Source organism: Notothenia rossii, assembly GCF_949606895.1.
Source record: "Notothenia rossii genome assembly, chromosome: 7".
Taxonomy (NCBI): domain Eukaryota; kingdom Metazoa; phylum Chordata; class Actinopteri; order Perciformes; family Nototheniidae; genus Notothenia; species Notothenia rossii.
The window spans coordinates 16,374,379-16,401,788 of NC_136905.1; the positions used below are offsets into that span (position 1 = coordinate 16,374,379).

The window sequence follows — 27,410 nt, forward strand, 5'->3', positions numbered from 1 at the left end:
CAAACTTGTACTAACTCCATTTACTTTGCATGTAGTGGAGGAATGAACACATGCTAATTGCTGATACATTATTAGCTTAGAGAACAGAGGGTCTAACCTCGGCTTTTTTCTGTGGTGAACATTGTGGGTTTCTTTACAAAACACAAAATGGACCACTCAAAATAATCTCAAATAAAATCCAGCATAATTGTAATGATATACTACTGTATATAAAAATGCATTCTAGAGGTTTCTCAATTCTTAAATGTCCCCTCCTCGACTCCTATCCTCGATACTTAGTCCCGCCCACAGGAGATGCGAGCGGAGGACTGAGGAGGGGAACCGACGAGAGAGGAGGGGAAATTTGAGTATTGAGAAGCCTGTTATGTGACCCCCTCCTGAGTCCAAACCTGTAACCATGAGTTGGCCACACCCTAATTAGTGATGTCACAGCAGGTGCTTGGTTTTCACCCCTGCTGGAAATGAGTGGCAGTGACATCACTGACCAAATCATGAACAGTTTCAAGATTCAAATTCGAAATAAACTATTGCTCAATAATAAAGTTGAGGAGGTTTCTTTTAAAATTGTACACACAATATAGGCTATCCAGCAAAAAAGACACTGCAACGATTTGGACTTGATATTGAATATTCCTCTACGTTTTGTAATCTACAAGAAGAGACTATTGGCAATTTTTTTTAATGAATTCTTCTATTGTAGAATATTGTGGTATGATGTAGAATGTTTTATTAGGAAAAAGACGGGACAAAAGGTTCAACTCCAAAATATTTAATCTGAAGTATCAAAATGTATTTTTCTTTCCTTTTTTTCTTTCTTTACTTTATGTAATGTCTTGTTGCTTTGTATGTCCGCCCCTGGACTTTGTTGTATGTAGAATGTATGATGTTCATGTGTGATGTTGAATAGATGAATACATTAAAATAAATAAATTAAAAATTAAAAACATTCCATTTTTAATTTATATGCACAACAGTAACAGTGAAGCATTTGCAGTGAAAACCCTTTTTATGTTTATTTAATTGAAAGTTACGCAAGTAGAACATTCAATGAGAATTTAAACCAAAAATAAAGCAAGTTAAAATATAGTGCTCAAATATGAAAACGACAATCAATTAAAGTAAAGTATAAACCATTCATATTTGACAGTATTTCAGATAAATGAACTGAACTAATAAAGAGAGGTAGTACTGTATATGCACAATGAGAAGTTCAAAATACATATACAAAGATGTAAACAGGAATGTAGTCAATGTAAAACTATTACTGCTTTTATTAATTTGCTTTTTTTACCTACACCATACAAATTGTTGCAAAATGTCATTGTACCTGAATATAAAAACAAAAAGATGTATCTTCTTGTAGTTATAAAACACAGAGGTGATTAGTGTTCTAGGTATTCCCAGAGTCATTTTAATAGTGCACATGTACATCCAAATGAGGTCATTATGTACCTACAGATGTGATGTGCACCTGTGGTGTGAACACATTTATTAACATTTCTGATATTTCAGTGAAGCCCATGGGTGTGCTGCACATATGTAAAGCAGCGATGCCATCTGTAGACCTGTTAATATGACACATCATGAATATTCATACCGTTTTCACAAAATCCAGTCATTTACATAAACCGCATACAGTACTGTGGTGTTGTTATAATAATTCTTTCAGTTTCACACTGAAATTATAATGTTTACCTTAGTATGTAAACAGTACTGCTTTTATGAAATAATGTTTTGTGGGAATGAGATCAAACATGTACATACAATAAGATATCTTTCTCATAAATTCCACAAACTCATATTTTGCATTGTTTATCACTAAACAGTTGTTAATTATTTATCTAGGTATGATTTTGTGAGAGGAGGATTTTTCTATTATTTATAAATATGACTTTGATATATCAGGGGTTAATATTAAAGTTATGTTTAAGTAGTATCATATAAAAGTACAGATTTTACACACTCTTAAGGGCGCAGGCATAGGATATTTTGCATTGGGTTGCTTTGTGATGAGACTGATCTCACACCCAATAATTTATTTAATATCAACATATTTAAATGACATGGAATATTCATCTTTATGCATAACACCCGAATGAAATGAAATTATAATCTATCCTAACAATATATTTTTAACATCTAACATCAAAGTATTTTTCCTGTTTTTTTTTTTACTGGACCTTACTATTTGAGTGTATGACTTAATGCCTCTCAAAACCATGGATGTAGGAGTGTTGTTGAACACAGCTGCCACTTGTAAACAGTTTGTGGATTTACAAGACTTTTGGCAGTTGATAACAGCACCATCTGCTGAGGACTGTGTGTCACTCCCACACAAGATCTGGAGGCTGGGAGGAGGAATTCATGCGGACAATCTGCTCTTTCTACACACACACACACACACACACACGCTCGCACGTCACAAACCTCCAGGTTGTCTGGTATTTTTAGGGGAAATTAAAAGTGGAGATTAAAAATCTTTTATTGCAATAAGAAATTGAGAAATAATGTATCGTACAGTGTTGTGCAAATCAAAATTAAAAGGCAAAAGTATAAGAAACATTTTCTTATGAGGTATATGTTGCATAGTAAAGGTATTATATAAAAATGTTAATTTATTAGTACTTTAATTATCACCGCAGCACCTCTGTTATTACAGTGTAGAGAAAAAAGCACAGAAGACATTTATAAGGAGGGAGAAATGTGAGAGTCTTGTTTTATGGCTGCTTTACATGTTAAAGCATAAACAGACCTTAAACAGTTATACATAAAACGTTTAAAGTGAATCAAGCAAAAGCTGAGGTAACTGCGTCTCGTACTCTACATCAACAAATATTTAAGGTCATTAAAACATGTATGGATGTATGTCAATGTCAATTTTGACATAAAAAAGTAAAATGTGGTCTGAGTCTTCTTATGTTGACTCAGTCGGTCTTCTTCCTGATGCTGAACATCTGGGAGAAACTCCGCAGAGCCCAGTACAGCAGAGAGAGGGAGACAAAGGCCTGGACAACACACACAGAGAGAAGGGTTAGCAGCAGATAACTCATTATACTTTCTTCAAAATAACGAATGCGGCACCATGTAGGAAATCAGATTTAGCCAAGATGACAGTGTAGGTGACTGTCATAGAATCATTAAGAACAGACACCAGCAGTCTGTTCTCTAAACGGGTTTGAAAACCGGCTAAGATGTTTGACTGTAAAAGGGTTAATGAGCCGACAGTTTGTAGGGCATATCATAAAATGCTCTGTTGATAAATTGAATAACCAGTGTTGGATGTTATTTTCATTCAAATGGATCGCCAATTAAACTGCCATTTAAGTGATTCATTGTTTGTTCTATTAAATATCAGAAAATAGACCAAAAAACATTACAATTTCAGAGAATAGTTTACATGTGTTTTTGTTTGTTTGTATTGCTTGTTTAATGTTTAGCCCAGTTAAATAGAAAATGCTGTTACTTTGTGAAATAGACGTTCAATTTTCTCGAAGTTTACTTACATATAAGTATAATACATTTAAGTATAATACATTTAAGTATAATACATTTAAGTATAATACATTTAAGTATAATACCGCCAGGGAATGTATTTATCTGGTTAGTTTATTTAGCTAAGTTTTAATTCTCACTCCTTTTTTTCTCCAAGCACAGGCATATTGCCTTCTCCTGTGATAAGGCAGAGTCATTAACGATCTCTGATTCAGATAATCACAGGACAGCGTTGATGGAGAGGGTCAGAGAGCAGGAAGGACATCTGGGTCCAGGGACAGGATTTACAGCGTCTTGTAGAATAATAATAGTGATTATGGATCAGGAGTGGTTAAGTATCAGTGACGGGGGAAGCTGTGTCACTTCGGTGTCTCAGAATATGTCTATGTCAATTCTCCGGCTGTAAATTCCAATAAATCTAAAGCATCTGAGATCAATTCAAAGCTCTCCTGTGTGCTCCTTGTATTCTTGTTCTTTGCTCCAAAAATGTCATCACATATTGAGAAACTCGAACCAGCAAAACTGTTGATTCATTCTCTGAATAATCAACTAATTGATATCTGTAAACGTGCCCCACTCTCGACAGAGAATAATCCCTTATTTGATACAGAACAGTACGTTTTGAAACATTAACTTGACCTTTTTCCCCCTTGCATGATTTGAAGTGATTTATTTATATACATTTTCATGTGGATATTAACTGACAAACATTTGTGTGCCTCGACAGGACACTGAAAGCACTATGTTGGTTGACCAGAGAACAATTATTTTGAATCTGATTTGCATGCTGCAAAATGTTACACTGAGTAAAAACAAGATGGTTTTCATATAATAATAAGAAAGTGTGAAAGGTATTATTTACGACCAGTCAACACAAACACTGAAAGTGAATCCCTAATTGAAAGATAACAGTGAGAAGCTGCGGTCTCAGGATTATGTAGAAAGTGGGCTCAGAGGTTAAGGAGCAGGTCTTCTCCCCTGATGCTCTCACGATGAGGTCGAAAAGGTCTCCGTCATGGGGGACTTCTTTTTTCCGTGCGGGGCGGGGGGGGTTGAGCCAGAATACGCCCTCGCCTCCACCCCTCGCTGTGCTCTGGCTCATAAACTGCATCCTACATCGCAGGCCGAGCCAAAGCCAGACCGCTGTCCATCACAGGCAAAAAAGCCTGATGGGAAAAAGCAATGTTTCCTTCTGGAAACCGCAGCTGTGTTCCTCTGAGAAACACTTGAAGTGAGAGAATATAACACAGACCCCTCTCTGCTGTTCAACCTCGCACTACCTGCCTCCACTGAGGGACAATAAAAGATTAACGATAGAAAAAAAGGAAATAAAACAACTTTTTAAAAAGGTGTTTTTTTAATCCACTTACACCTACCTGTCAAATGTGTGCGTGTGTCATATACCTGTACTTTTAGACTTGGAGATATGAGATCAATCACAAGATTATAAAACTATAGTCTGATCTTTGGTGGAATGTATATATTTATACAGAGTATTTTCGATTATTTGTTGAAAATATTTGACTTTTTACTAGTTTATTTTTCAAATAGAAGACAATATGATGAGTTCATAAAATATATTGAAATGTTATAGAATAAGCAACATATATATATATATATATATATATATATATACGTAGCTATATATTAAGTTAATACCTTAACTTTAAAACTTTAAGAACATTTCGCAATTAATATGTACTTTTAAATAATCATAACGGAACACTTTTGCAGTCTGGCATTTACCCAAAGTAAAAGTAAAGGAACTGAATACTGGATTACCCGCGGGTTTACCGGGAGTTGTGGATAAAAGTAGTTTCCAACAAGGGAATCAGGACTCATATCAAAAGTAAACATGATACAAAAATGTGGCTTCTACCCGATAAAGTTGTAACCCACACCCTTGCTGCTCCTGGTAAATCCACTTAACAATAATTTAAATATGACAATTAAAAGTCTAAGTTCATTAAAGGAAAAACAGATGCAACAATACAATTACATGGGGCTGATTTGCATCCGTCTTGGAGATGGATTGGGATCGAGAGGTTTTCCTGAACCTTGCAAATCACATTTCAGTCTGATTGAAACATGACAGAAGTTTCTATCAAAGCCGCATGTTGAGGCAAAGGAAGGGCACCTATTTTTCTCTGTTCCCATCCCTCTTCTAGCCCCTCTACGCTACATTTTAATGGACTATGGAGGAAATCCATGTGGGACAGATTACATAGTGGAAGGAAGCGGGTTTGATCGTCTACAAATAAGCACTACAGCCAGACAGCAGCGGCTCCCAAAGTAGAGATCTCAGCAAATCGTCTCACACTCACTTTGTTTTGGGCAGAAGGTACTTTGTTAAGGGAAGTAATACAATAAAGGCACGGACATGTGGCTTTTGTACGTTTTTTTTCCCCTGCCTCATTGTTGAAGTTTATTTACTTAGGGGGATACAGCTCTTAGTCTTTTACTGGCCAAACGTTCTTCAAAATAACTTTGACATGGTAGATTTTAGGTAGCACTTATAGTCTGACAAGTACATCAATATTGGGGTGTTCTAGAGGGAATAAAATCCACTACCAACTTTTTTAATATTTCTACTTTAACATTATATGCACTTTGGTATCATTAATGAATTCTGACTGTTATGTATTCTTATGCCACACTAGGAACCAACGTCATTTATTTGTTATCCCAGTAAAGGTAAGTATCCATGAAGGGATACCTGAAATAAAACTGGTAAAACAAGCTATCCTATCTGAGAGTACTCACAACAGTCCCGTAAACTTTGATGTAAATAGCTGCACTAATAAAAATAGGAAGACAGTAAAAAGGGATATTCCTATTTATCAACAGAATCAACGTAGCAGCAGGATGGTCTGACTGGCAGCTACTTGTATGTGTTCTTTTGCTATTGAAAATAATGTGAAAGTTGTATCAGACTAACCCATTGTATTTCTATTGTCTATGCACATTACAAGCGCTATGTCATTTTGGAATAGTCAAATTATTATGGCAGTTCAATGCCAGTTCTACTCTCTGTATGTTTCTATGCACTCTGTACACAGTTTAAAGGACTCTTGTGACTCCAGGTGGCTTGCTGGCTCTGGCTTGCATTCATCTACAAGAGTCATAAACCTTTTGCTTTGTATTTGATGTGGTAGCCTGTATCAGTGTCTGCAATGTATTCAGGCAGCTAATGTTAGCTTGCTAGATATCTGAAGATTTCCAAAATCAAAAACAGCAGATTAATTGATTGTGCAGATGTTCTTACTCTATCTGAGCTGAAACGGATTATTAAGTTAAAGCATGTGGTACTGACAGTCCATAACTGGATCAGATAACCTGTATTTTAAATATGTGTAACGGTGCCTTGAAGGTAGTTCAAGACTTGTATTATTGTTGGTCAACTTTCTCGCCTTCAATAACACCTAAAATGTGATGCTTCTTAAATATAATAACCTCATGAATTGTAAATCCTCCCAAGGGTTGAGAAAATGTAATTTACATGATTTAAGGGTATACTGCCAAGCCCTAGATCTAGGAATAACAAAGTTGTTTTTCAACCTTTAAAATAAACATTCAAATATGTAATTCAACTAGCATTACAAGCCTGGTGTATTGTATTGCAAGTTTCTTAAATCCCAAATGTAATATTGTTGCACTAGCTGCAATAGAAATGACAAGTTAAGATAAGATAAGAGCTTCTTTAACTTAAGACATATCTTTTCCCATCTTGGGAGTTTTATTCTCCCAGACGGTGTCATCATTGTTCTAAATATCTTTGCCTGAAAGGGAAAACTCTCAGTACTTAAAAGATGGTTAAATATTAACGGCCATCTGCAGCTCTAAAATCAAAATATCAGTATTGAACTCCAGAACAGAGCTGCTCAACTCAACAGGGATCTGAGTCATTTGGTGAGCTGGTGATGGATATATAGCATTGGGCAGCAGATACATTAAACACCCAGAGTGCATTCTGGTGACTTCCATCTTCCAGCCTTCAGCGGGTTAACATGGCAGAGCCTCGCTGTTCTGAAACGCAGCTGCAGTCGAGATTGAAATGAAAACAAGGCAGAATGGCTGCTGTCAGACGTGTGATATACGACCTGTAAATGGGATGTTTTCAGAGCTCCCTCTCCATATGGCTGCCTACAGTCCACCAGACCTGGACTGAACTGTGTCGGAAAATAACTTTTTGTTTTAACCTGGCTGCAGAGCCGGAGTGGGTGGAGCTTGCTGCATCCTGATTACATTAGTGAAAATAAACAATAGTAAATAATTGTTATAACGTAGAGCCGTATTTAAGCCGTATTTAAATAAAAAGAGTTTGGGTAAACAACACAAAACCCATTCTCACATTCTCTTACTGCATGTATAGTTCAGCCACAGAGAGTGCACAGTCCTACAGAAGTACACCTGCGCGCACGCACACATGCACACAAACACACAAGCATTTACGCGCACACGCACACACACACACACACACACACACACACACACACACACACACACACACACACACACACACACACACACACACACACAGAGAGAGAGGACTTCCTGCTCATTAAGAGCAGATATTCAGTCTCTGTGCTCGGGTTGTTAGACCATACTCAGGAAGGATATGCTGAGCAGGTTAATGTCCCACCAGAGATTTAGAAAAGTGCCCCTGCTCTGTAGCAGAGCCATGAGAAATATCGCACTCACACTCCCACGCATAACACAAACACACAGACACATGTACACACACACACACACACACACACACACACACACACACACACACACACACACACACACACACACACACACACACACACACACACACACACACACACACACACACACACACACACACACACACACACACACACACACACACAATACACACACACACACACGCACACACACACACACACACACACACACACACACACACACACACACACACACACACACACACACACACACACACACACACACACACACACACACACACACACACACACAGTGCAGTCAGAGAAAACACATGTGAAACAGCAGTTGCGTGGTGAATGTGTAGAAAAATACAAAGTGGTCTGATGACACGCCAATATGGAAGATACAGTTGTTTAGAGGTTTTACTTTTCACATATGGTGTTTGTCTTCTTTCACCATGTGTCTGCTAGGAGGTCATAATTAACATCAAATAATTACTCATCCAGATCATTATGTCTGGAAAGATAAATCCTTGAGAGTATCTTTTTACTTCACTTCAGACCCCAGAAGCATGGCACCGCTTCAGCCTCAATAATAGAAGCCCTGAGTCCATCACTAAGCACAGTTCCCTGGGGCCACACTGCTGGACCCGATGGTGAAGAGTGCACTAGTGGGCAGAAATGTGGAATTCAGAGTGAAAGACACATGTCCAGGAAGCGAAGATAAAAGACAAACACACAATATGGTGGATTGGACAGAACACTGATTTACTGGCAAAATCAAGTCCCTGTTTGTATTCACAATGAGAGAAGTTGTCTGGGTGTGTTTAAAGAGGCAATAACCAACAAATATTGCAACACAGATGGTATGGCTGAAATCAGCGCAACAAACGTAATCAATACAGATCTGTCATCCTACGAATATCTATTTGACTTATCTAAATCTGGAATAGGATCAGATAAAGAACACCATTTATCTCCACAGACATTACTACAACCCACACATCTGGCTGAAAAGTGCAAGGCTGAGAAGGCCGCTAAGGCATTTTGAGAAGAGAAACGTTGAGCCACTTTTAAAATAAAAGGAAGTCCGTTCTAAAAGGAACGTCAGGACCTCAGAGAAAAAGGCTGGGAGAGTCATAAGGAGGTTGTGAGTTGTCAGGTATATGTATATTTGACCAACAAGATCAAAGTGTTGCCTTTAACTCAAGAGCCCATCTTTTTACATCACAAACACAATCTCTGAGAGCGAGATGGAATATTTCATATATAAGAGAGATTCCTACGGCAAATCACTGAGCTTTCAGGTGCCTGTGCACCCCAACTAAAAACCTGTTTACATTAAGGAAGTCAAGCTCTAGAGCAGTCAAGTAGAGTCCTTAAGGCCTGGCCCCACACTTACCCTCGAAACATCTCATTTGACTCTGTGTGCTTTTGCCTGCAACAGTTATTCTGTACAAACCTTTCTATTGAGCGGCCTTTGCTTTCTGTAGTGGGAGCTGTGTACACTGTAGCAATCAAACTCAAAGGTCACTCAAAGGTCACTCAAAGGTCAGAAGAAAGCAGGAACACCTGAATCATTTATTTGTAAAAACATTGGCTGTACTGTATGTTGCCAAACACAGTGTGTCTTGTTGTCTTTAAAACTATGTTTGCCATCTGATTGCCACAGAAGATCTCTAACAGGCCCAAAATACAATTTAAAATTAACAGATATTGACTGATTAAGGGTTGGGTGATGTTACAGATTCAATTTTAAAAGGTAGCGATTACCCTAACCAATCAGAAGCAACCAGGGTTTAGTGTGATGCTCAAGGGCACAGTGGCATGTTGAGAGGAGGTAGAAGATCAGCCAGCTAGGGGCTTGCATAATAATAACCCTAGCACCCTGAGACTGGGTATTATAAGGGGTAAATACTTCAATCTAGAGACCTTCTCATCAGACCCTGTCAATTGATTCACTGTCAATGTAGAACAATTGATTTGCTGAGGTCTGTGTGTTATAGTTGCCATTTCCAGTTTTGCAACCTTAAATCAGAAGTATGTTCGAACCCCCTGCTCACAACTCCTGGCATCTGGAGACATTTTCCAGCTCACTTCACCCGAGATACTGTTGCGCAAACTATTGGGAAAAAGCACCATAAGGAATTTCATTTTACTACAACATCAGACGTGTGATTGTTAGCCAGTAAGCCAATGAGCGTGGCGGGGAGAGAGATTAATAAACTGAGGGAAGAGCGATGAAAGCTTGCACTGCAATAAAGATTGCTAAATTAATAAGCTTAGCCTTTATTCACTCTGAAAACGTTTTCAGTAAAAATCATTGACTTATTTATATTTGAACTTTAGGAAAGTCTTTTATCATTTGTTATGTTTTAAATTTTGGAAATTGGCATTACAGTTCTGTGAAATCTGCTTTATGTGCCTTTCAGAAGAGGGAGAAATGATACTGTAAGAAAAAAATACTGCCGTCCGGTTCAATCAGGTTCACATGTTGGCTCTGAGGCTCTATCATAAACTAGATGACTGTTGTGTTTCACCCATGAATTAAAGCACAAATAGGAAGACAAATTCAAAAGAAAGTCAACGTTGGCCCCAGAGTCTTAGCCCACAAAAGCCAAACCAAACACTGCTAGAGAACCCCCAAAGGGCCAATTGCTGTAAGATTTCCATAGCTTTACCTGGCAAGTGGTTTGACAACATAAACCAAGCGGTTACTCTTTGACGGGCCCGATCCCCTGCACATTGAGTGATAATATTTCACACTGTGTACTGTCGACCACCCCGCTGTTTACTCCAACGGAACAGTTTTACCCAGCATTTCTCTTTCAAATCCCTCCATTTTCTCCCTGGGAGGAGATTTCCTTTCCTTTCCATTCCTGCAAGCTCTCAGATGATGTCATGCTCGCAGAGTTTCCATTGCTCCAAAACAATCCTGCTAACCTCAGCGCTGCTTCTTGCTACCACACATTCCTGCTTCAAAAAAAGGCCACTGACCCCTTTCACCTGAGATTTGGCGAGAGGAAACTACACTCTCAGATAACGCTGACCTCTCACCTTATGCTGCCTTATCTCATGGCTCATGGCTGCGATAGCAGGACAAAGGGTTGGGTTTTTCACTTTTGCAGACAAATCAGGTGATGTGTTTAAGATAACTTCACTTTGTGCCTTTCTGCTTGACATAACCTTCATAATATTGTTCTGACCTCTTCCTCTGGCCATGGATCATTTATCTTTCACTTGAATGTCTGACAGAAAAGCTATTTCAGATTGGAACCCTATCAGCACAGAGATGGAAAGATTTTAATGTTCAAGATTGGACTGGATCACATAGATTTATATCTGCTTCTCAAATGTCCAACTTGCATGAGCCAATGTATCACTTCTTGAGCCCATTAATTATATGGAAACAACCCAGTCATATTGTAAAATAATAGGAAAGTAGACAATATTCTGAGGCTTTATTATTCCTTATGGATTATATTTGCATCTTTAATAACTACATAAAAGGAGAACTGACAGAAAGAAAAAATGAATGGCGTGTAGACTAAACTTTCAGTGGATTTTAAACCAAAAAGTTAAATTTAAACATTATTTCTACTCAACAGGAAGCCCTGAGACGCTCTCTCGCTCTCAACCAAAGACAGGTGTATTTTTATGAGCTCTCCTCTTAAATTACTGTGACTTCACCAGCAGTTGCCGTTTTGAGAGAAGATCTGATTAATTACTCTGCGATATACAGCGTCTGAGTTCAGCTCCACAGCATGATGCCCTGTGCCTTCAGGCAAAACAGGGGCCCACACAGTAACACAAGCATGTGTTACATAATTACAGTACAAACCAACACCCCTCATACTCAACACACAGAAATACATGTGTATGTGAAACACACGATTAGACAGCGGGATATCCCACAGACATTATAATGCTATCAAGTACAACCCTGCAATAAAAACGATGTTTATATTGTGGATTTGCTGTTGACAAATTGTAAGAAAAGTGCTTATTTAGGTAATTGCTTAGAACCCCACATGCACAGAGGGGAAAATATAGGTGGGCTTTTTGAGTGAAGATCCTGATCATTTAAATGTTTATTTCAAGTACAAACGTCAAGCATTTGCAGATACTGTATTAGCTCCAGTCCTTGGTTGCAGATATCAGAAGCAGTTGCACTGTGCGTGAGGTAGGGGTCTGTAAAGTTGTTAATTGCAGTGATAATTGTTTATTTTTGTAAATCTGATGAATAAGCCGAGCAAACTTTTGCATATTCAAGATTTCTGGATTTTGGCATTTATTGGCCAGCACAAAAACATATTTAGAAAATGTCCCCATTATATAGTTTGTGCAGTCTCTATAAAATGTCCCACTCAGTCGGTTACATCTTAGTCATAAAAACTTTTATTCATCTTATACATGTATCTTAAAAAGGAAAACGCGCTAATGTATTATTACCAGATTTCCTAAATCTCTATTGATCTAAGTGTAGGCATCAAAAAGCCATAATCAGTTGGGTTGTTTTTGTGCGCGTCCATGATGACACAACCTGAGACTGGTTTAGGATTGAGACAAGTACAACTACTCTATTCACACGTAAAGATGCTCATACACAAACACACACAACGGCACTCGCACAGACAGCTATAACCTCATACAACCCGCCCCCCTGCTCATTCTCACACCCGGATACCAGCCTCGTCTCATCTGAACCATTTCTTCATGTGCGCCACACAGACGGGGGTTTGGGGCGGGCGAGTGGGCGGCTGGGAGAGAGAGGCAGCCCTGGTTTACAGGTCAAGCCTGTAGCTTTACAAGGGAAATCTCCAGAGCCACTATAAATACCACTGTGAGCTTTAAGGGTGCAGTATATCACACCACTGGGTTTGATGGACCACAAACCGACCTAGTTTTTGTAGTTTTTTTTTCAGTCCCCCCCCTTTTCCGAACTGTACAGTCGCATGAGCCTGAATACAATTAAATGTGAATTTACCCTCCTCCATTTCGAGTGACTGTTAATTGATTGGCCCGACTTCAAAACAGGCCCCCCCACTGCAACAAAGAGTTGGCCGTTCACCTCACACGTCAAACCCATATATCATTAAAGTACCTTCAAGTTTGGGGGTGGTTTCATGTTTTTACCCTTTGCTGTAGATCTGAGCAAATGGCACAAATATGTCAGGAACCAATTGAAGTAAATTGTATGGATTTTCAATGAGCCCCACCTGCAAGCAGGACATTTATTTAGCTCAAGCTGATGTACTGCGACTTGAAATGAGGCCTAATGATTCGCTTAAGGAAACGGCTGCATAAAACTTACAGCGCTGTCAAAGTGACACAGCCGTGCAGCACGTGCAGCATGAATCAAGACGTTTTATGCTCTGAATCTGATTGGATATGCACTTAAGACATGGCTTTAAGAAATTACAATTCATTCAGTTTTATTCCATTTTACGATGAGAAAAAGAAAAGGTGGGAAAGCCTCGAGTTGTCTTTTGAACACCTGAGCAGCACAGATGTGGAGTCAGAGAACAAAAAAAGCTGCGATTCAGCGCTCACGTGCAAATCTCATCAGGCAGCTCTAGTTAGCGGCAGACGGCACTAATTGGTTCCAGAAGTGTTGCTTTTGTTCACACTGGCTAAGATGGCAAGCACCAAGGCGGGCAGAACAAAAAAAAAAGAGGCAGTCGAAGGGAGGGAGGGGGGGGGGGCAAGTAATGAGAGGTCAGCCGCCATTTACAGTTAGGCTGCCAGAGGCAGAAAGGCACGCCAATTTTATGGTCAATTGGGCGATGCATCTGGAATCATAGATCACAGAGCTGCTGGGCTGGACTTAGCACCCAGCTCAAACACATTTCACACACACAGAACAGACCACACAACACACACAATCAGATGCTACACACACACACACACACACAGAACAGACCACACAACACACACAATCAGATGCTACACACACACACACACACACACAGAACAGACCACACAACACACACAATCAGATGCTACACACACACACACACACACACACACACACACACACACACACACACACACACACACACACACACACACACACACACACACAAACACACACACAGGGGTACATAATGCTGTCATTTGAATATTTAGTTTATGGGCCATAATAAGAAAGATTGTCTGTCTGTCAAATTGACTGTTGGAAAGTATGCATGATGAATCTGAAAATGCAAAAGTAAGGAAAAAACCCTAAATGAAGGTTTTGTGATATGATTGAAATCTCCAGATAAAAAGAGTTATCTTATTTTGTGTCCACTATGCTAAGTATACACAAAAGTATAAATGTTTATAAATGCAAGCTATTTGGTATATTTTTCAGTGGAGGAAGTATACAGCCTTATGAGACTGCTACTTTAAAATGAATTATAACACACTACACGTGGTCTTACCTGTGTGGTCACAGCCAGTGTAGGCAGCAGGGGCTTCATATAGCCGTACCTCTGCATTGTCACCATGAGGACGCAGCGTAGCATCTCCAGGACAGCCGCTCTTGGCCTGTAGATGTCAACCAACAACACTTTCAGCTTAATACCTTCACCTGTATGTACCTTGACTAAATATCCAGGACACATTTCTGCTGTGGTGTAACAGAGATAACCATATTTTTTAATGGGAGGCCGTTCAATTTCCAGAGCTGATTGAGTCCAAATACATTTGACCCCTGACGAAGATGAGATTGTTGATCTACTAAGGCGTCAATTCCAGTAAAAGAGATGGAGAAGCCTTACTCAGATGGGTGAGTGTTATTCTTATATAAAGACCGTTCAGATGTATCTTGTGACCCCTTGGAGTCAACATGCTGGGGGTAGAGCCTTTTCCCTTTTTCTAGTCTTACTAAATACATTTCCAAGTTACTATAAAATAATTAACACATGAACAAATGTCAGTACTGTACCTCTGATCGACAAGGAAGCCCATGGAAGTGATGGTGAGCAGAACGTAGCCGGTCATCCCCAGCATGTTAAACTGTGACAGCGTCTAGGAATCAACATATGTTCGCATGCCATGAGACATTTGTGGTTGGGAAAAAATACATTAGAATTGAAACCTTAAATTAATATCATGGCTGGTTAAGTAACGATCACAGGAGACCTTAGTGGGAGAGCAGTAACAAACCACACGTCTGTTCGACTGTTTACTTGGCAATGCCAACCAAAACATCTCTTACCTTCAGAATAAGTGTACTGGCACATTCAGTATCCTGCAGCAAATGTAATCGGCCTCTTACTTTACACTGACATGCCTAGTTCATATAGACGCTCTAATCATCCACGATGGGTCTTGACGGGGGACTTGACCACAGTGGAAGAGCCTGCAGTTTGTATCCCGATAGCCCCTAAGCTGAGCCAAAACAACCAACATCGCATCAGAAATTCCATGCAGACTCTCACTGACCTTTTGAGAGCTATTTGGGACGAACACAAAAAAACTGAGCGGTACAGAGCGTGATGTACGGCCTAATTCGTGTTCTCTAACCTACGGCCTTGGCAGGGGGCCGCAGTTGGAAGCCCGGTGTCTCCTGAGGATGCCACGGGCTGTCATCTTAGGTTTATATTTCTCCGACACTCAATACAGAGTCTAACAGTCAGATATTACTGACTGCTCCCATACAGTTCCGACCCAGAAGGCCATATAAAGTAAACATAAAATTAACCCATCAACAGGATGCAATAAAACTATCCATAAGCCCCGACAAGAACTTTATTGTGTGGAGACCCTCACGGGAACATAAAGGGATGATATAATTATGTTTTCTGTGAATCAAACAGGGGGGGGGGGGGGGGGGGAATTCTGGCCTCGTTCCATCTATCAGACTGAAGGAACCAGACTGTCAAAGTGTATTAAAGTTGATTCTTGCATGAGAGTTCAAAGGCTACAGATATAGTTATTTTTAGCGAGAGGTGTAATGAGCAGAGAATTATTTTGGTATCAAAGGTTATGTGAACTTATCTGTGTTCAATAACCCAGGGAGTTCAGCTGCCGAGACACTCTTGTCACATGATCTTATGTGTTTTTTTGACTCTCTGTCAACACATGCGGTCAAGACGCCATGCTCGAGAGCAAATCCCCTCCAAATCCCTCGGAGTCGTCAGGTGGGGTTACACTTATGAAACCCTTTCAAAAAGAACATGGATGAAGAAATGCTTCTTTCTTCGTGTTAAATTGTACGCTGAACAAGTGTCAAACTGCAGCAATAACAGAACAGGATAGAAATTAAAGTTAACATCTGGTGGCAGCGTAATGATTGTGTTATTCTGTTGTCCCCCGAGACGAGGCAGATTAAGTCATTATTCAGGCTGCAGCCGTTATTATGGGGAAGTTCATGAGGGTTTGCTGGACAACAGAGCAACCATTGAGGAAATTCAGCAGTAGCAAAATGTTACTAAGATAATATACATCCTATACTCTTCATACTTTTTTTAATATAAAATTCAAATCTTCATTCAGAACTTATGATATGGACATTTTCTTGTTTAAGATTATTTATTTCATTTTAACTCCCAGAGATTTAACTGCTCAGTGAACAAAGTACTAAGATATTTAATTTAAATACTAAAGTATTGGCATTAAGATAGAAAACCAAAATCAAAAGTGCTTATTTTTAGACTAATGTATAACATAAAACCTGGATGATAATTATTGATGCAGTCGTGTGTCAGCATCAGCTTTCATCTTACCTATAATAATAGTACATCATATTTGTGTGAGTATAAATCTGAATCTGCATAATGATAGCATTGTACAAAGTTCAATATTAACCTCTGATGTATAGTGAAGTAGAAGTAGTATAGTATTTACAAATGATTGGTAAATGTACTTAGTTTCTTTGCACCATTGTAAATGCTGAGGGTTGACATCTGACACAAATTAGTATGAGCCTTTAGAATAAATCCACTTTAATCACACCCAGATTACACATAATTGGAGTCTGAAGTCCACACTTTTAGCAATCATCATAACACACGAATGTTATTGAGTTGTTCTGAGATAAGACTTAATGACATGGTCAGTTCCTCTCCCTGCCTGCAATAGAAACAGTTTAGCACCCTATAATAAAATGTGAACGTTGGCCTGCTGCTGATGTAATTGAAGACTAGCCTTACTTTATGTTTTCATGGCTTCAGATTAATGCAATACCCATAAATTGTCCGGCAGTGTATAATCAATTGTCAAGCTGAATAAGCGCCTAGCGAACATGTGGGTATAAATACATAAGAGTGACATGATTTATTGTTGGGCCAGAGCGCTCACTTTGTTATTTTCCTTCCAAGTCCTGATTGCTGCATCCTGAAGGCTATTTGGGTTGGGAAATGGTTGACTCGACAATTAAGGCGTTTGTGTTCACTGCTGGACCACCAGCTGGTGTTTCATTCGCCGAGAGGGAGGGGAGCCCTCGACCCTGGAAAGGAGGTGTGTGTGTAAGTGTGTGTGTGTGTGTGTGTGTGTGTGTGTGTGTGTGTGTGTGTGTGTGTGTGTGTGTGTGTGTGTGTGTGTGTGTGTGTGTGTGTGTGTGTGTGTGTGTGTGTGTGTGTGTGTGTGTGTGTGTGTGTGTGTGTGTGTGTGTACCACAACTGAAGGAGCACCACGGAGGTAGTGATCAGAAAAAGACAGGCCATTTTATTTGGGAGTTTGAAGGGGCTGGGCGTGACAGCACTTTTTGGCTAACCAAAACTATGCCTGGGGAAAATAGGCTTCCAAAGATAACTGCTGCGGAGACCTGTTTCTCTTTTTTGTGATGGAGGAGGAAGGGGGTCTTTTGGCTCGTCGAGTGGAAAATAATAGACAAAGGTTGTTCTAAAGGGGAATGCCGATCAGTCATTCTGTCATGATGTTAGTCAGAGCTAGTCTTTTCCTGTTGGATAAGTAGAGGACTCTACTCGACCATGGACCAGCCACAACAAACTGCATAATTGGGTGAAATAATGTTGGCATACAAACATGCAGCACTCAGTCTTAAATTAGGAGCCCTGGACCACCTTGTCATACTTTATATGAGGGATAACTGTAACCTAAACATAACAGTAGTCAGTGTGTGACCTAGAAGGTCAACAGTTTCAACCTTACAGAATTCATTCCCTCCTTCAGAAGGACTCCCAATGTGCTTTTGACATTTACAGTTTGTCGTATAGGACAAATACATACCATCTTGTTGTCAAACACATCTTGGTAGGTCCCTAGCGCCAGCAGGAAATGTATGATCACATACATTTGTAAAGGCAGCGACCAGTTGGGATCATGAGGCACTTCCTGTCCGGTCAACTGCACATGGAAAATGAAACATTTTTAATTTCTCAATCCCTAATTTTTGTTGTAAGGAGAGTAATATTCTGGACTGATTCTCACACCACATTTTGCCCACACTTATATAACGATGATTCACTTAAGTTTACCTCATGTTTATTGAAACATGTTCAGAAGATTTACAGTATGGTTGTACTGGTCAGGGAAGTGAAACGCTCATAACATGACTATTTATTAACAACCAGCAAAAATACATATAAAATATAATTGTGGGTGTATTATTTCTCAAGGACCATTCAACTGTTTAGAAACCATTAAAGCTACAAAAATGCTTTCAGCTAGTTGTTTTTATAAAGGAAGGGAGAATTAAAACAGCATCAGGGCAAGAGTTGAAAGAAAGTAATGCAAAATGAAAACTAATAGAGAGGAAAAGTGAGTCAGTGAGAATGTTTGAAGCCTTTCAAAAAGGAAAATGTATTAATTGAACTCATAAAAGTCATGTTTAAAACTCTCTGATAATCTTACTTTCTTCCGATTATTTTTTTACTTCCATTGTGTTTATTCTCACCACAAAAAGTACTTAAGTTGCTTCAATCTCTTTCAGGATGAATTGTAAAAATGGGTGACAATTAGTCTGCTTTGTTCCGTGCAGAAAGTCAACAAGCATTTACTGGGTGCAGCCGTTTTCCCCAAACACACAGTATTATCTATTATATGAGTCCTTTCTTAAGAATTCCCTGAGTCATTGGCCTGTTTTAGTCTGTTTCGGACCAAAAGTAATTATGCCTGAGGGCCTTGTGTTGAATCTGCATCCTTTTTGGAATGGAGTAAAAAAACCTAGCCAATGATTCCTGTGTCTTATTCAGGGGGTTTCCCAGGATCCCGAGGAACCAAACCACCACATGTGGGTTCCCCCGCATCCCATCCCCAGCCCTGTAGGTATTTCAGCACGCTGCTCTGCTTATTCTCAAAGAGCTGAAACACGTTCAGCCTCCTCTCCTCCCTCACTCCCCCTCTTTTTCCTTTCTTTCCCTCAGCGGTAGATATCAACTAGCAGCCGTCTACACAAGGCCTTTCAAGATATTTCGGTTCAATTCCAGCTCTGTCCGTGTTTAGAATCACACCGCTGGGTTTAAAGGGGCCAATTTAATTGTTAAGGCAAAGGGGAGGTTTATTTTTTTGAGTGTGAAGCATGAGGGAACTAAATATGTGACACCATCAGCGTTATTTCAAAGCTAACCGCCGGGGCATTCGACTGGAGCCTGTATTTCTTTCTGCACACACACACACACACACACATTCACACTCAACTGCATGCGGTTTTAATCCCGCAGACTGCGTTTAAAGACGGTGAAAATGAACTTATTGTGTTCCCTCAACAAAGGCTTTGCAGCTTTTATTTGATGTGGCAGTTCCTTGTAAAACTTGTAGAATATGTGAATCCTTCAATAAGGAATGCTCTGAGTCATTTAGCCCTGTGTGTTGCGTGTGTCAAAATGACGGGTAATGTATAATGCTATTCTGAAAAAACAGATATAAAAACAGGGACAATGTTGTTTACTACCTTGGGATTGTCGAGATGGTCGCCAAGCCGAGGTTTACCAGGTTTCCAACTCGGGCCGTTGATGAATGTCAAACATTTGTCGCCGATAGTCTTGAAAGTTGTAGATCTTCTCCCCAAATACAAATAGTAGTGTAACTAAAAGAGAAGAAATTCAAAAGGTCAAATATCAGACACAACATTCAACTGATGGATGTTAGTGAAGCCATAACTGCTATGGCTAATCCTGAGTAGAAACGTTTCTGCTTTCATTGGGCAGGTCATTGCTCACAGTGAGGGCAGCGGAAATAATCACAACATCCACCTCCTGGCATTTCACTTTATTGGCCTCCTTCACCCTCAGCTGGGCAGTTTGTTTAGAGTGGAGTAATGTTATGATTACCAAATAGCCACTCAGCCAGCAAAGGGAAACATGAGCCTATGCCTCATTTACTAAAAGGTGTTTGCACTCAGAGGGATGGAGGTGAGATGCTGGTCGCACCAATGATGGCGGATGGAACCCACCTGAACATAGAGGATCTCAAAGGTGTTGATAGGGGACACCAGGCCGAACACCACTTTTTCTTTCTCTGCAGTGAAGGTACCTGACAAAGACATGTACAATTTGAATATCAAAAACTGAAATAATGTGAAAAATATCATTAACTCTTCCTATGTACAGTTGTAACCAGCATTACGAGCTTTCAAGCATTGATTGCAAAATTAGTCCAGTCTGGGATATGACATATACATTTTCCCAACTTGCATCACAGCTCCGCTCCTGGGATAAAACACATAAATCCTTCTGCAGCCACAGAAAACTCTGGATAACGTTAACCACAAAATGTAATCAGTTACCTCTCGCTGACGTTTAGTGGAAGAATTGCTGAGTCGGGTATGAAGGCTGCAGGCAAACCTACGTTTTAAAGAGTCACTGTTTCCCTTCATGCTGATGCTATAATGGATAGTACCGCAACTTTTTATAGAATAATGAGAGGCAAAGCGTCACAGACACCAGTGCTGATACGAACACTGAAAACAGCTCACTAATATCATCTTTCAACCCTTTCATGGTACACAGGAGGAGATTATTATATTTTTAAAGAGAGACACGTAACAGTCACATCTCAAAGCCCTGTGAAACCACAAGCTGCTAATATCTTTATATGACTTTAAATTAATATAAAGCACCGAACACTCTCTGCAAAATTGAAATATTGATTTTTAATAATATCTACAAAAAATGCATATAAATAAATATACATTAATATGGGGCATAACATTAAGAAAACACATTTGTATCCTCATAAATGTGAGTTGGCTACACATCATCAAAGTCAGGGTATGCTTTAGCACTTCCTAGTCTTGAGTACACTAAAACATTCCTCCTTAAAAGAAGATAATCTTGCAGCAGTGAGCAAGAGTTAATATCTTCTATGTCCGTAGGGGGAGATAAGGCTGTCATTTAGCAGTAAATGCTAATTTAGCAGTTCATGAAAGAAGAGGATAGGGTATGTTTTATTTCAAAGCTAAGAAATGGAGGCAGCATTGTTTGTCTTTTGTTTTAATCCTAATCCTATATTATGAATATAACTGTTCAGCAAAAACATTCAGAATCTTTACTTCTGGTACCACATTTCTGATTACTTTTCTTACCAAATAATCGGTCCCATATGATGAGAATTCCTCCGTAGTTCTTGTCAAGGCAGTAGCTGTTCCTCCCTGTTGGAATAATATTTTGTCTGATGAACAACAAACATATTTAAACCAGTTCAAGAGGAAATACAGAGAAATTATTTTCTCGAGATACAGGGATGGGGAAGGTGTTTGACTATGTGTATGTGTATATGTGTGAGTATGTAGGTGTGCATATGTATGTGTGCATATATGTATATCAGTGTATGTATGTGTATGTATATGTGTATATGTATATATGTCAATCAACAGATAAAGCTGATTAATAATACTAATAATATCAATAATAATAAATTATAATTATTGCAGATTACAAAATATAAATATATCATTTAGGGACAAGGGGGTGGGATTAAATAAGTCTTCTTCTCACTCCTTTTCGAACATTAGATGTGGCACTGTTTATGTTGATAATGCTGTTGTTGTTGTTGTTGTTGTTGTTGTAAATGTCATTTTCATGTTTTGATTTGTTTTACATGACATTTGTTTTGTTTTTGTAATTTTACTTGTTCGAAATAAAATCAATCAATCAATCAAAAAAAACTAACCAAATCAGTCCAAGTGTCATTATAACATTTCAGCCTGTATCACATATGTTTGCTCTTCCTGTTAATGTTAAGTCTAAGCCATGGAAAAATCTAAAGACAAGAATGTCGTTCTCACCATGATGAACTTTGTGATGTGTTGGTGTGTTGAAAACCCACTCCAGAGGTCCAAGATTTTTGATCAACTCAAATAGAATAATGAAACACAACTAATTAGTAATAAATGCAAACATATAATGTGTTCTTTAAATATCATCACAACCCAATCTCCAGTTCATCCACCGGGGAGAATACTGTAATTGTGTTACTTAATTCTATCGCAACATGTCCATTTGAATATGTTGTTGTTAACATGGAGATTATTTTGGGAGGATATACATTTCAATGTATTAAAATATTGGGGTAGAGACATATTCTGACTTGACAGGGGCACTAGACAAAAGGTCAGAGGGTTAACAAAGTCATAGAGGTTCATCGTCTGAAGATCATGAATATGTGCCAGTCCATATGACTACTGACCACTGACTAATCATTTACTCTAATGTATTCTTTTGTATCAAAGGTGTACTTGCCAATTTTATGTAATACTGTAATTCTGACCAAACAGAAAACAAACAGATTGCCTTAGACAACTTTGCGAATGATGCTTTATGGTAGACTTGTTCCTTGTATTGAGTGAGGTCACCTATGTTTGTTTTTATGTGAAAAAGAAGAACACCATTAATATCAATATCAATCAAACACTCACAAATAACCATCATTTTGTTTGTTTCCTCAATCAAAATCAGCTCAAATCAGTTCAATTGTTTAATGTAGAACAGTATGTGTCTACTGCTAGGATAAGAGAAAAATATGGCAGTTTGTAAAAATAATCTCATGTAAAAAGGACTTTTTTTGCATAAAACTAGGAAACATAAATCATGTTATTTTCTTTGATATTAAACAGATGCCCCAGTGAGTCATTAAAGATTACAGGGGTCACACAGAGCATATTTCACAAACTTCATGTTTCTATTCTTGACGAAACTCTCAGATATTTTGATGTTTGGCATCGGTACTGCAGACCCCTCAGTCTGCAGAAACTTGCACGGCTGGACATCATTTCTCAGTGATTCATTATTCCCATGTAATGGCTGCGTCTGGCAGTCGAGCGTGAGAGTTTTATCTTGAATGAAAAGGGTCTCCACCACTTCACTCCGGCTCTGAGGCTGGAGCGGCGCAGCGTATAGCGTGCCAATAAATTACATGACATCAAAAAAACAAAAGCCCCATAAAGGAGGCATAAATTACATCCCTCCAGAAAATTGTGACTATTACGACTGTTTTCACTAATAGTGCACTAAAAGATGGAAGGCGTTCCAAATCCATTCATTCCCTCTCCAGATTGTGGGGCTTGTAACAGTGATACTCCCAGTTGCTTTAAAGGCTGAGAGCGGTCATGCTTCTGTTTGGAATATTTCATAAAATCTCATTATTTTTTATTGAACACAGGTTCCACTGCAACACGGGATCTACAAAGGCTCGACTCAGTAGACATATTAGTATTGGCACGGGGAGAAAGATAACTTTACAGACTTGTGTTCAGTCGGATTGCCCTTTTAACTTTGGGCACCAACCATGAATGGAGGAGAAGAAATGCAGACAGAGCTGCACGAATAGACAATATATTTATAGATTTGACTAATATTACATATTCCTATTTGAGAAGTATTTTATTAAGTATACATTATTCTATTTGAGTTACAACTAATAATGTATTCAATTGAAAGAAAAGGTCTATTTAAACAAATCAATTGATCATTTCATTCCCCTGCAGTATACAGTACACAAGGCCAATGTCACAAAGAGCATCTTAATCTTTTCCTAACACTTCACATGGAGGTAAAAAGTCAGAGTTTCACTCAGAGACATAAAACAGGACCCGTGTGAGGTAATAACTGATAGTAGTTGTTTTTTTACTCCATCTGTCCAATGGTCAAATCTTTTAACCATTAAACATCATTATCGATGCCCACTCCCCATTATCCCATGTTTCAATTTTTCCAGATTATATCGCTGTTTTTCCACAAAAACAGTCAATTAATAACAGAATATATGACCAGTGTTTAAACATTTACCTCAGTGTGGATCCAGAACTGGTAGAGAAGGTTTAACTGTATGTGGACGGCGAAGACCGCGGGGGGTGCAATAAGAGCCATGGGCAGGTAGAAAATCTGAGGAGAAAAAAGATAATACACTATACACAAAGTCCTACTTCACTAACATAAAGCTTAATTTAAGAACACATCCAGGGATTTATGTGCAACAGATGAAACATTTAATTAACACGATCACTAACATATCTTACATTATTGCTCCAGATGTGTGGATGCTGGTAGAAAATCTGACACAGGGAATTACTGCTGTTCTTTTCCACTTAAAATCTCTCCACTAGTAATGTCACTCTGAAATTAGGAGCACTTGATATAACTTCGACAGATTTACAGATAATTCCGGCAATAGTTTGTATTTTTGTACAAAGTCGATCTCTTACCAAAGATTAGTCCAACGTTTCTACGTTGTCTGTGTTACCCAGTCACATGTGACCTACTGCAACTGTGTGGCCCTCAAAACCATTTTTAATAGTTTACAGCTTTAAGGGTTGAGACAATATAATATGTGTGTCTGTTAATATGGTCAATGTGCCAGATGAATGTAGTCGAACATTTTTGCCATGGCTCTGACATGACATTGGTTTCCGACCAATCATAGCTCTTCTTGCTACACAACGTGCATGACGTCATCGAGAACCCAAACAAAAATGGCATCAAATCCTTTTAGTCATTATCACAGATTGTATCATTGAATTTGTCACCGTACTTGTCATCCATTCTGATCCAGTCTTGTCCCATTTTATTTTTATTGGGCGAATTGAAATTCAGTATGAGGGAAGACGAATAAGATATTCCCTCACAGACACTACTTGGTATTATAAATAATGAATTTATTATTCTTATTTATATGTTGACAATTCAACAAGATAATCAACCAACCTATCCTTTGAGAGCATGAATGATATCTTACCCATGACGTGAACTGCTGGGTGAGGGACTGTCTGAGGGCGGTGGTTAGGTTATAGTACTCTGAACTGTGGTGAACCTGGTGAGCAGCCCAAATGAAGGACACCTCTGTATGAAAAATAACAAAAACACACATAGATCCAACATGAAACAGGAGTCCAAGAGTCCAAATCTCAGCGGTTATCGCTGCATTACCTGCTCATTAACATGTTACAGAGCTAACATATCATCTTTCATGAGATTTATATGCGGGCCTTGAAACCTCACACACATTCAGCTGCCTTTACATCACCACAAGTGATTTATCTCAAAACCCAACCTCCCCAGATGAGTAACTAAACACGTTCAACCCCAGAAGGAGTAGTTTGAGTCCTGCTCCTGGCCAGCCGTGATGAAAACCTGAGGCTTGAGTGTAACTGGCCGCTGGAGGAGGAAGCGTTCAGGTTCTTATGGTGGTTGGGGGTATTCGGCTGTAGCTGGTTAGCGTCCAGCTTGATGTCCCAGTGCTCCAGTTTACATTCCTCTGCTGTGTTGTGATACTTGCTACATTAATATCTGTGTTACACTTCATTTTAACATCCAACGGGAACATGCTTGTTAAGTTTCACTGGATTTTGGGCTGTTTCCGGACCACCCCGTCTAGTCTGTGCTTTTTGGCACCTCCAGTCCACTCTGGCCTCTGGAGCAGTACAAGAGAGAACAGTAACCTTCAAATATCCCAGAACCACAGAGCCCCATATAGACTATGTATAGAGATGTATTTGTTTTAATAAAAGCAGCCCAAGTTATTAAATGAGGTTTAAGTTTTATGAAGCAGCCTTGATGTGTGATTAAGGGATCAATTATCAAGCAATTAAACTTCTAGTATTACGCTTGGTGTGCATCACAGTGTGTGAGCCCAAATACACATTTAACACTATTTTTAGCTTGATGACGATGCACATCTTTTATTTATCTAAAAAGTTTTATGTGTCTTAGATAGGACCATAAACAAATATTTTCTTTTAGACAACAACAACAGGACAGTTTGACCCTGCCAGGGACAGAACCTGCAGTAGTATAATGTTGATTACTGATTAGGAGTGATTAAGTGTGTTGGTTTGAGCGGAGGCTGTGGTGTCACTACTGTGTCTCAGTTAATGTCTACCATGTGTTTCTAGTTCTTTGCTCCAATACTTTCATCACACCCACATCTTGAGAAATGTGACTATTCGCTTCTAGTGGACAGTAAAGAACAGAAGATAGCAATATATCAAAACAGCAATGTGTTGTTGTACTGTGCAAGGGGTTATGAGGAAAAAGATGTCATGGCCAGCTGAAACGAGGATATACAATATATCAAATAACCACCTTTAAACGGTGGCCACTTCAGCATTATCAGTTTCTCTGGTTTTATTATTTATTATTTTATTATTCTATAAATTACTGACAACATTTCTCTGTGTTGGAATTCAACAGACACTGGAATAGAATGGCTGCCATACATATACAAACTGAGTAGTCTCCTCATTTACTCCAGAGCTGTAGGCTAAGTTCTTTTTGCCAACTTAAGCCTCTCCTTTATGTACCTTTATATTTACTGTGCAGACATGAGGGTTGTCTTAATGTTATCGTCTAACATCTAAGTCCACGGCTGATCAGATACAAATAATATTTCTTAAAATGTCAACTAGCCCTTTAACCTATCTGAGAATGCCAAATCCATCACATGTGTGTGCTGTGCTGAAGCGCAATTCTGTATTCACTGTATTTATTATTATCTGTGTATTTATTCTTATTTATACATTTCCCATCTATTTACATTTATTTTCGTATCATTTATTTTGTACACACTTCTAATAATTGTGTATATAACTGACTGTTTTGCACTCTGGTTAAACCCTACTTAATTTCGTTACACTGTGCTTGCATTTTTGTAATGACAATAAAATAATCTAATCTAATTTGAATTTGTGAGGTTTTTACATTGTAAAAGTGTTAAAGCTCGTAAAACTCTCGCTTTTTAATATACTTGTGAATGGTAGCAAGGCAGTCGAAAAAACACCAACTGGCGGATGGTCTGCTGCACCTGAACAAACACAGAACTGAAGGTACTGAAGGTGTGCAGTGT

At 38.9% G+C, this 27,410-nt stretch overlaps 1 protein-coding gene across 1 annotated transcript in view; it reads right to left on the minus strand.

The window, feature by feature from the left end:
• Window positions 1–2,464: 2,464 nt before the first annotated feature.
• Window positions 2,465–27,410, minus strand: part of agmo (alkylglycerol monooxygenase) — a 38,940-nt gene continuing 13,994 nt past the window's right edge. The window contains exons 4-13 of the mRNA XM_079691302.1: window positions 25,305–25,408; window positions 24,359–24,454; window positions 22,360–22,426; window positions 21,658–21,723; window positions 20,527–20,606; window positions 20,026–20,160; window positions 18,363–18,479; window positions 15,115–15,197; window positions 14,609–14,714; window positions 2,465–3,005 (exon numbers count right to left, since the gene is read on the minus strand). Of these exons, the coding sequence (XP_079547428.1) occupies window positions 2,925–3,005; window positions 14,609–14,714; window positions 15,115–15,197; window positions 18,363–18,479; window positions 20,026–20,160; window positions 20,527–20,606; window positions 21,658–21,723; window positions 22,360–22,426; window positions 24,359–24,454; window positions 25,305–25,408 (935 nt within the window). The 3' untranslated portion in view covers window positions 2,465–2,924. The remainder of the gene's footprint in view (window positions 3,006–14,608; window positions 14,715–15,114; window positions 15,198–18,362; window positions 18,480–20,025; window positions 20,161–20,526; window positions 20,607–21,657; window positions 21,724–22,359; window positions 22,427–24,358; window positions 24,455–25,304; window positions 25,409–27,410) is intronic.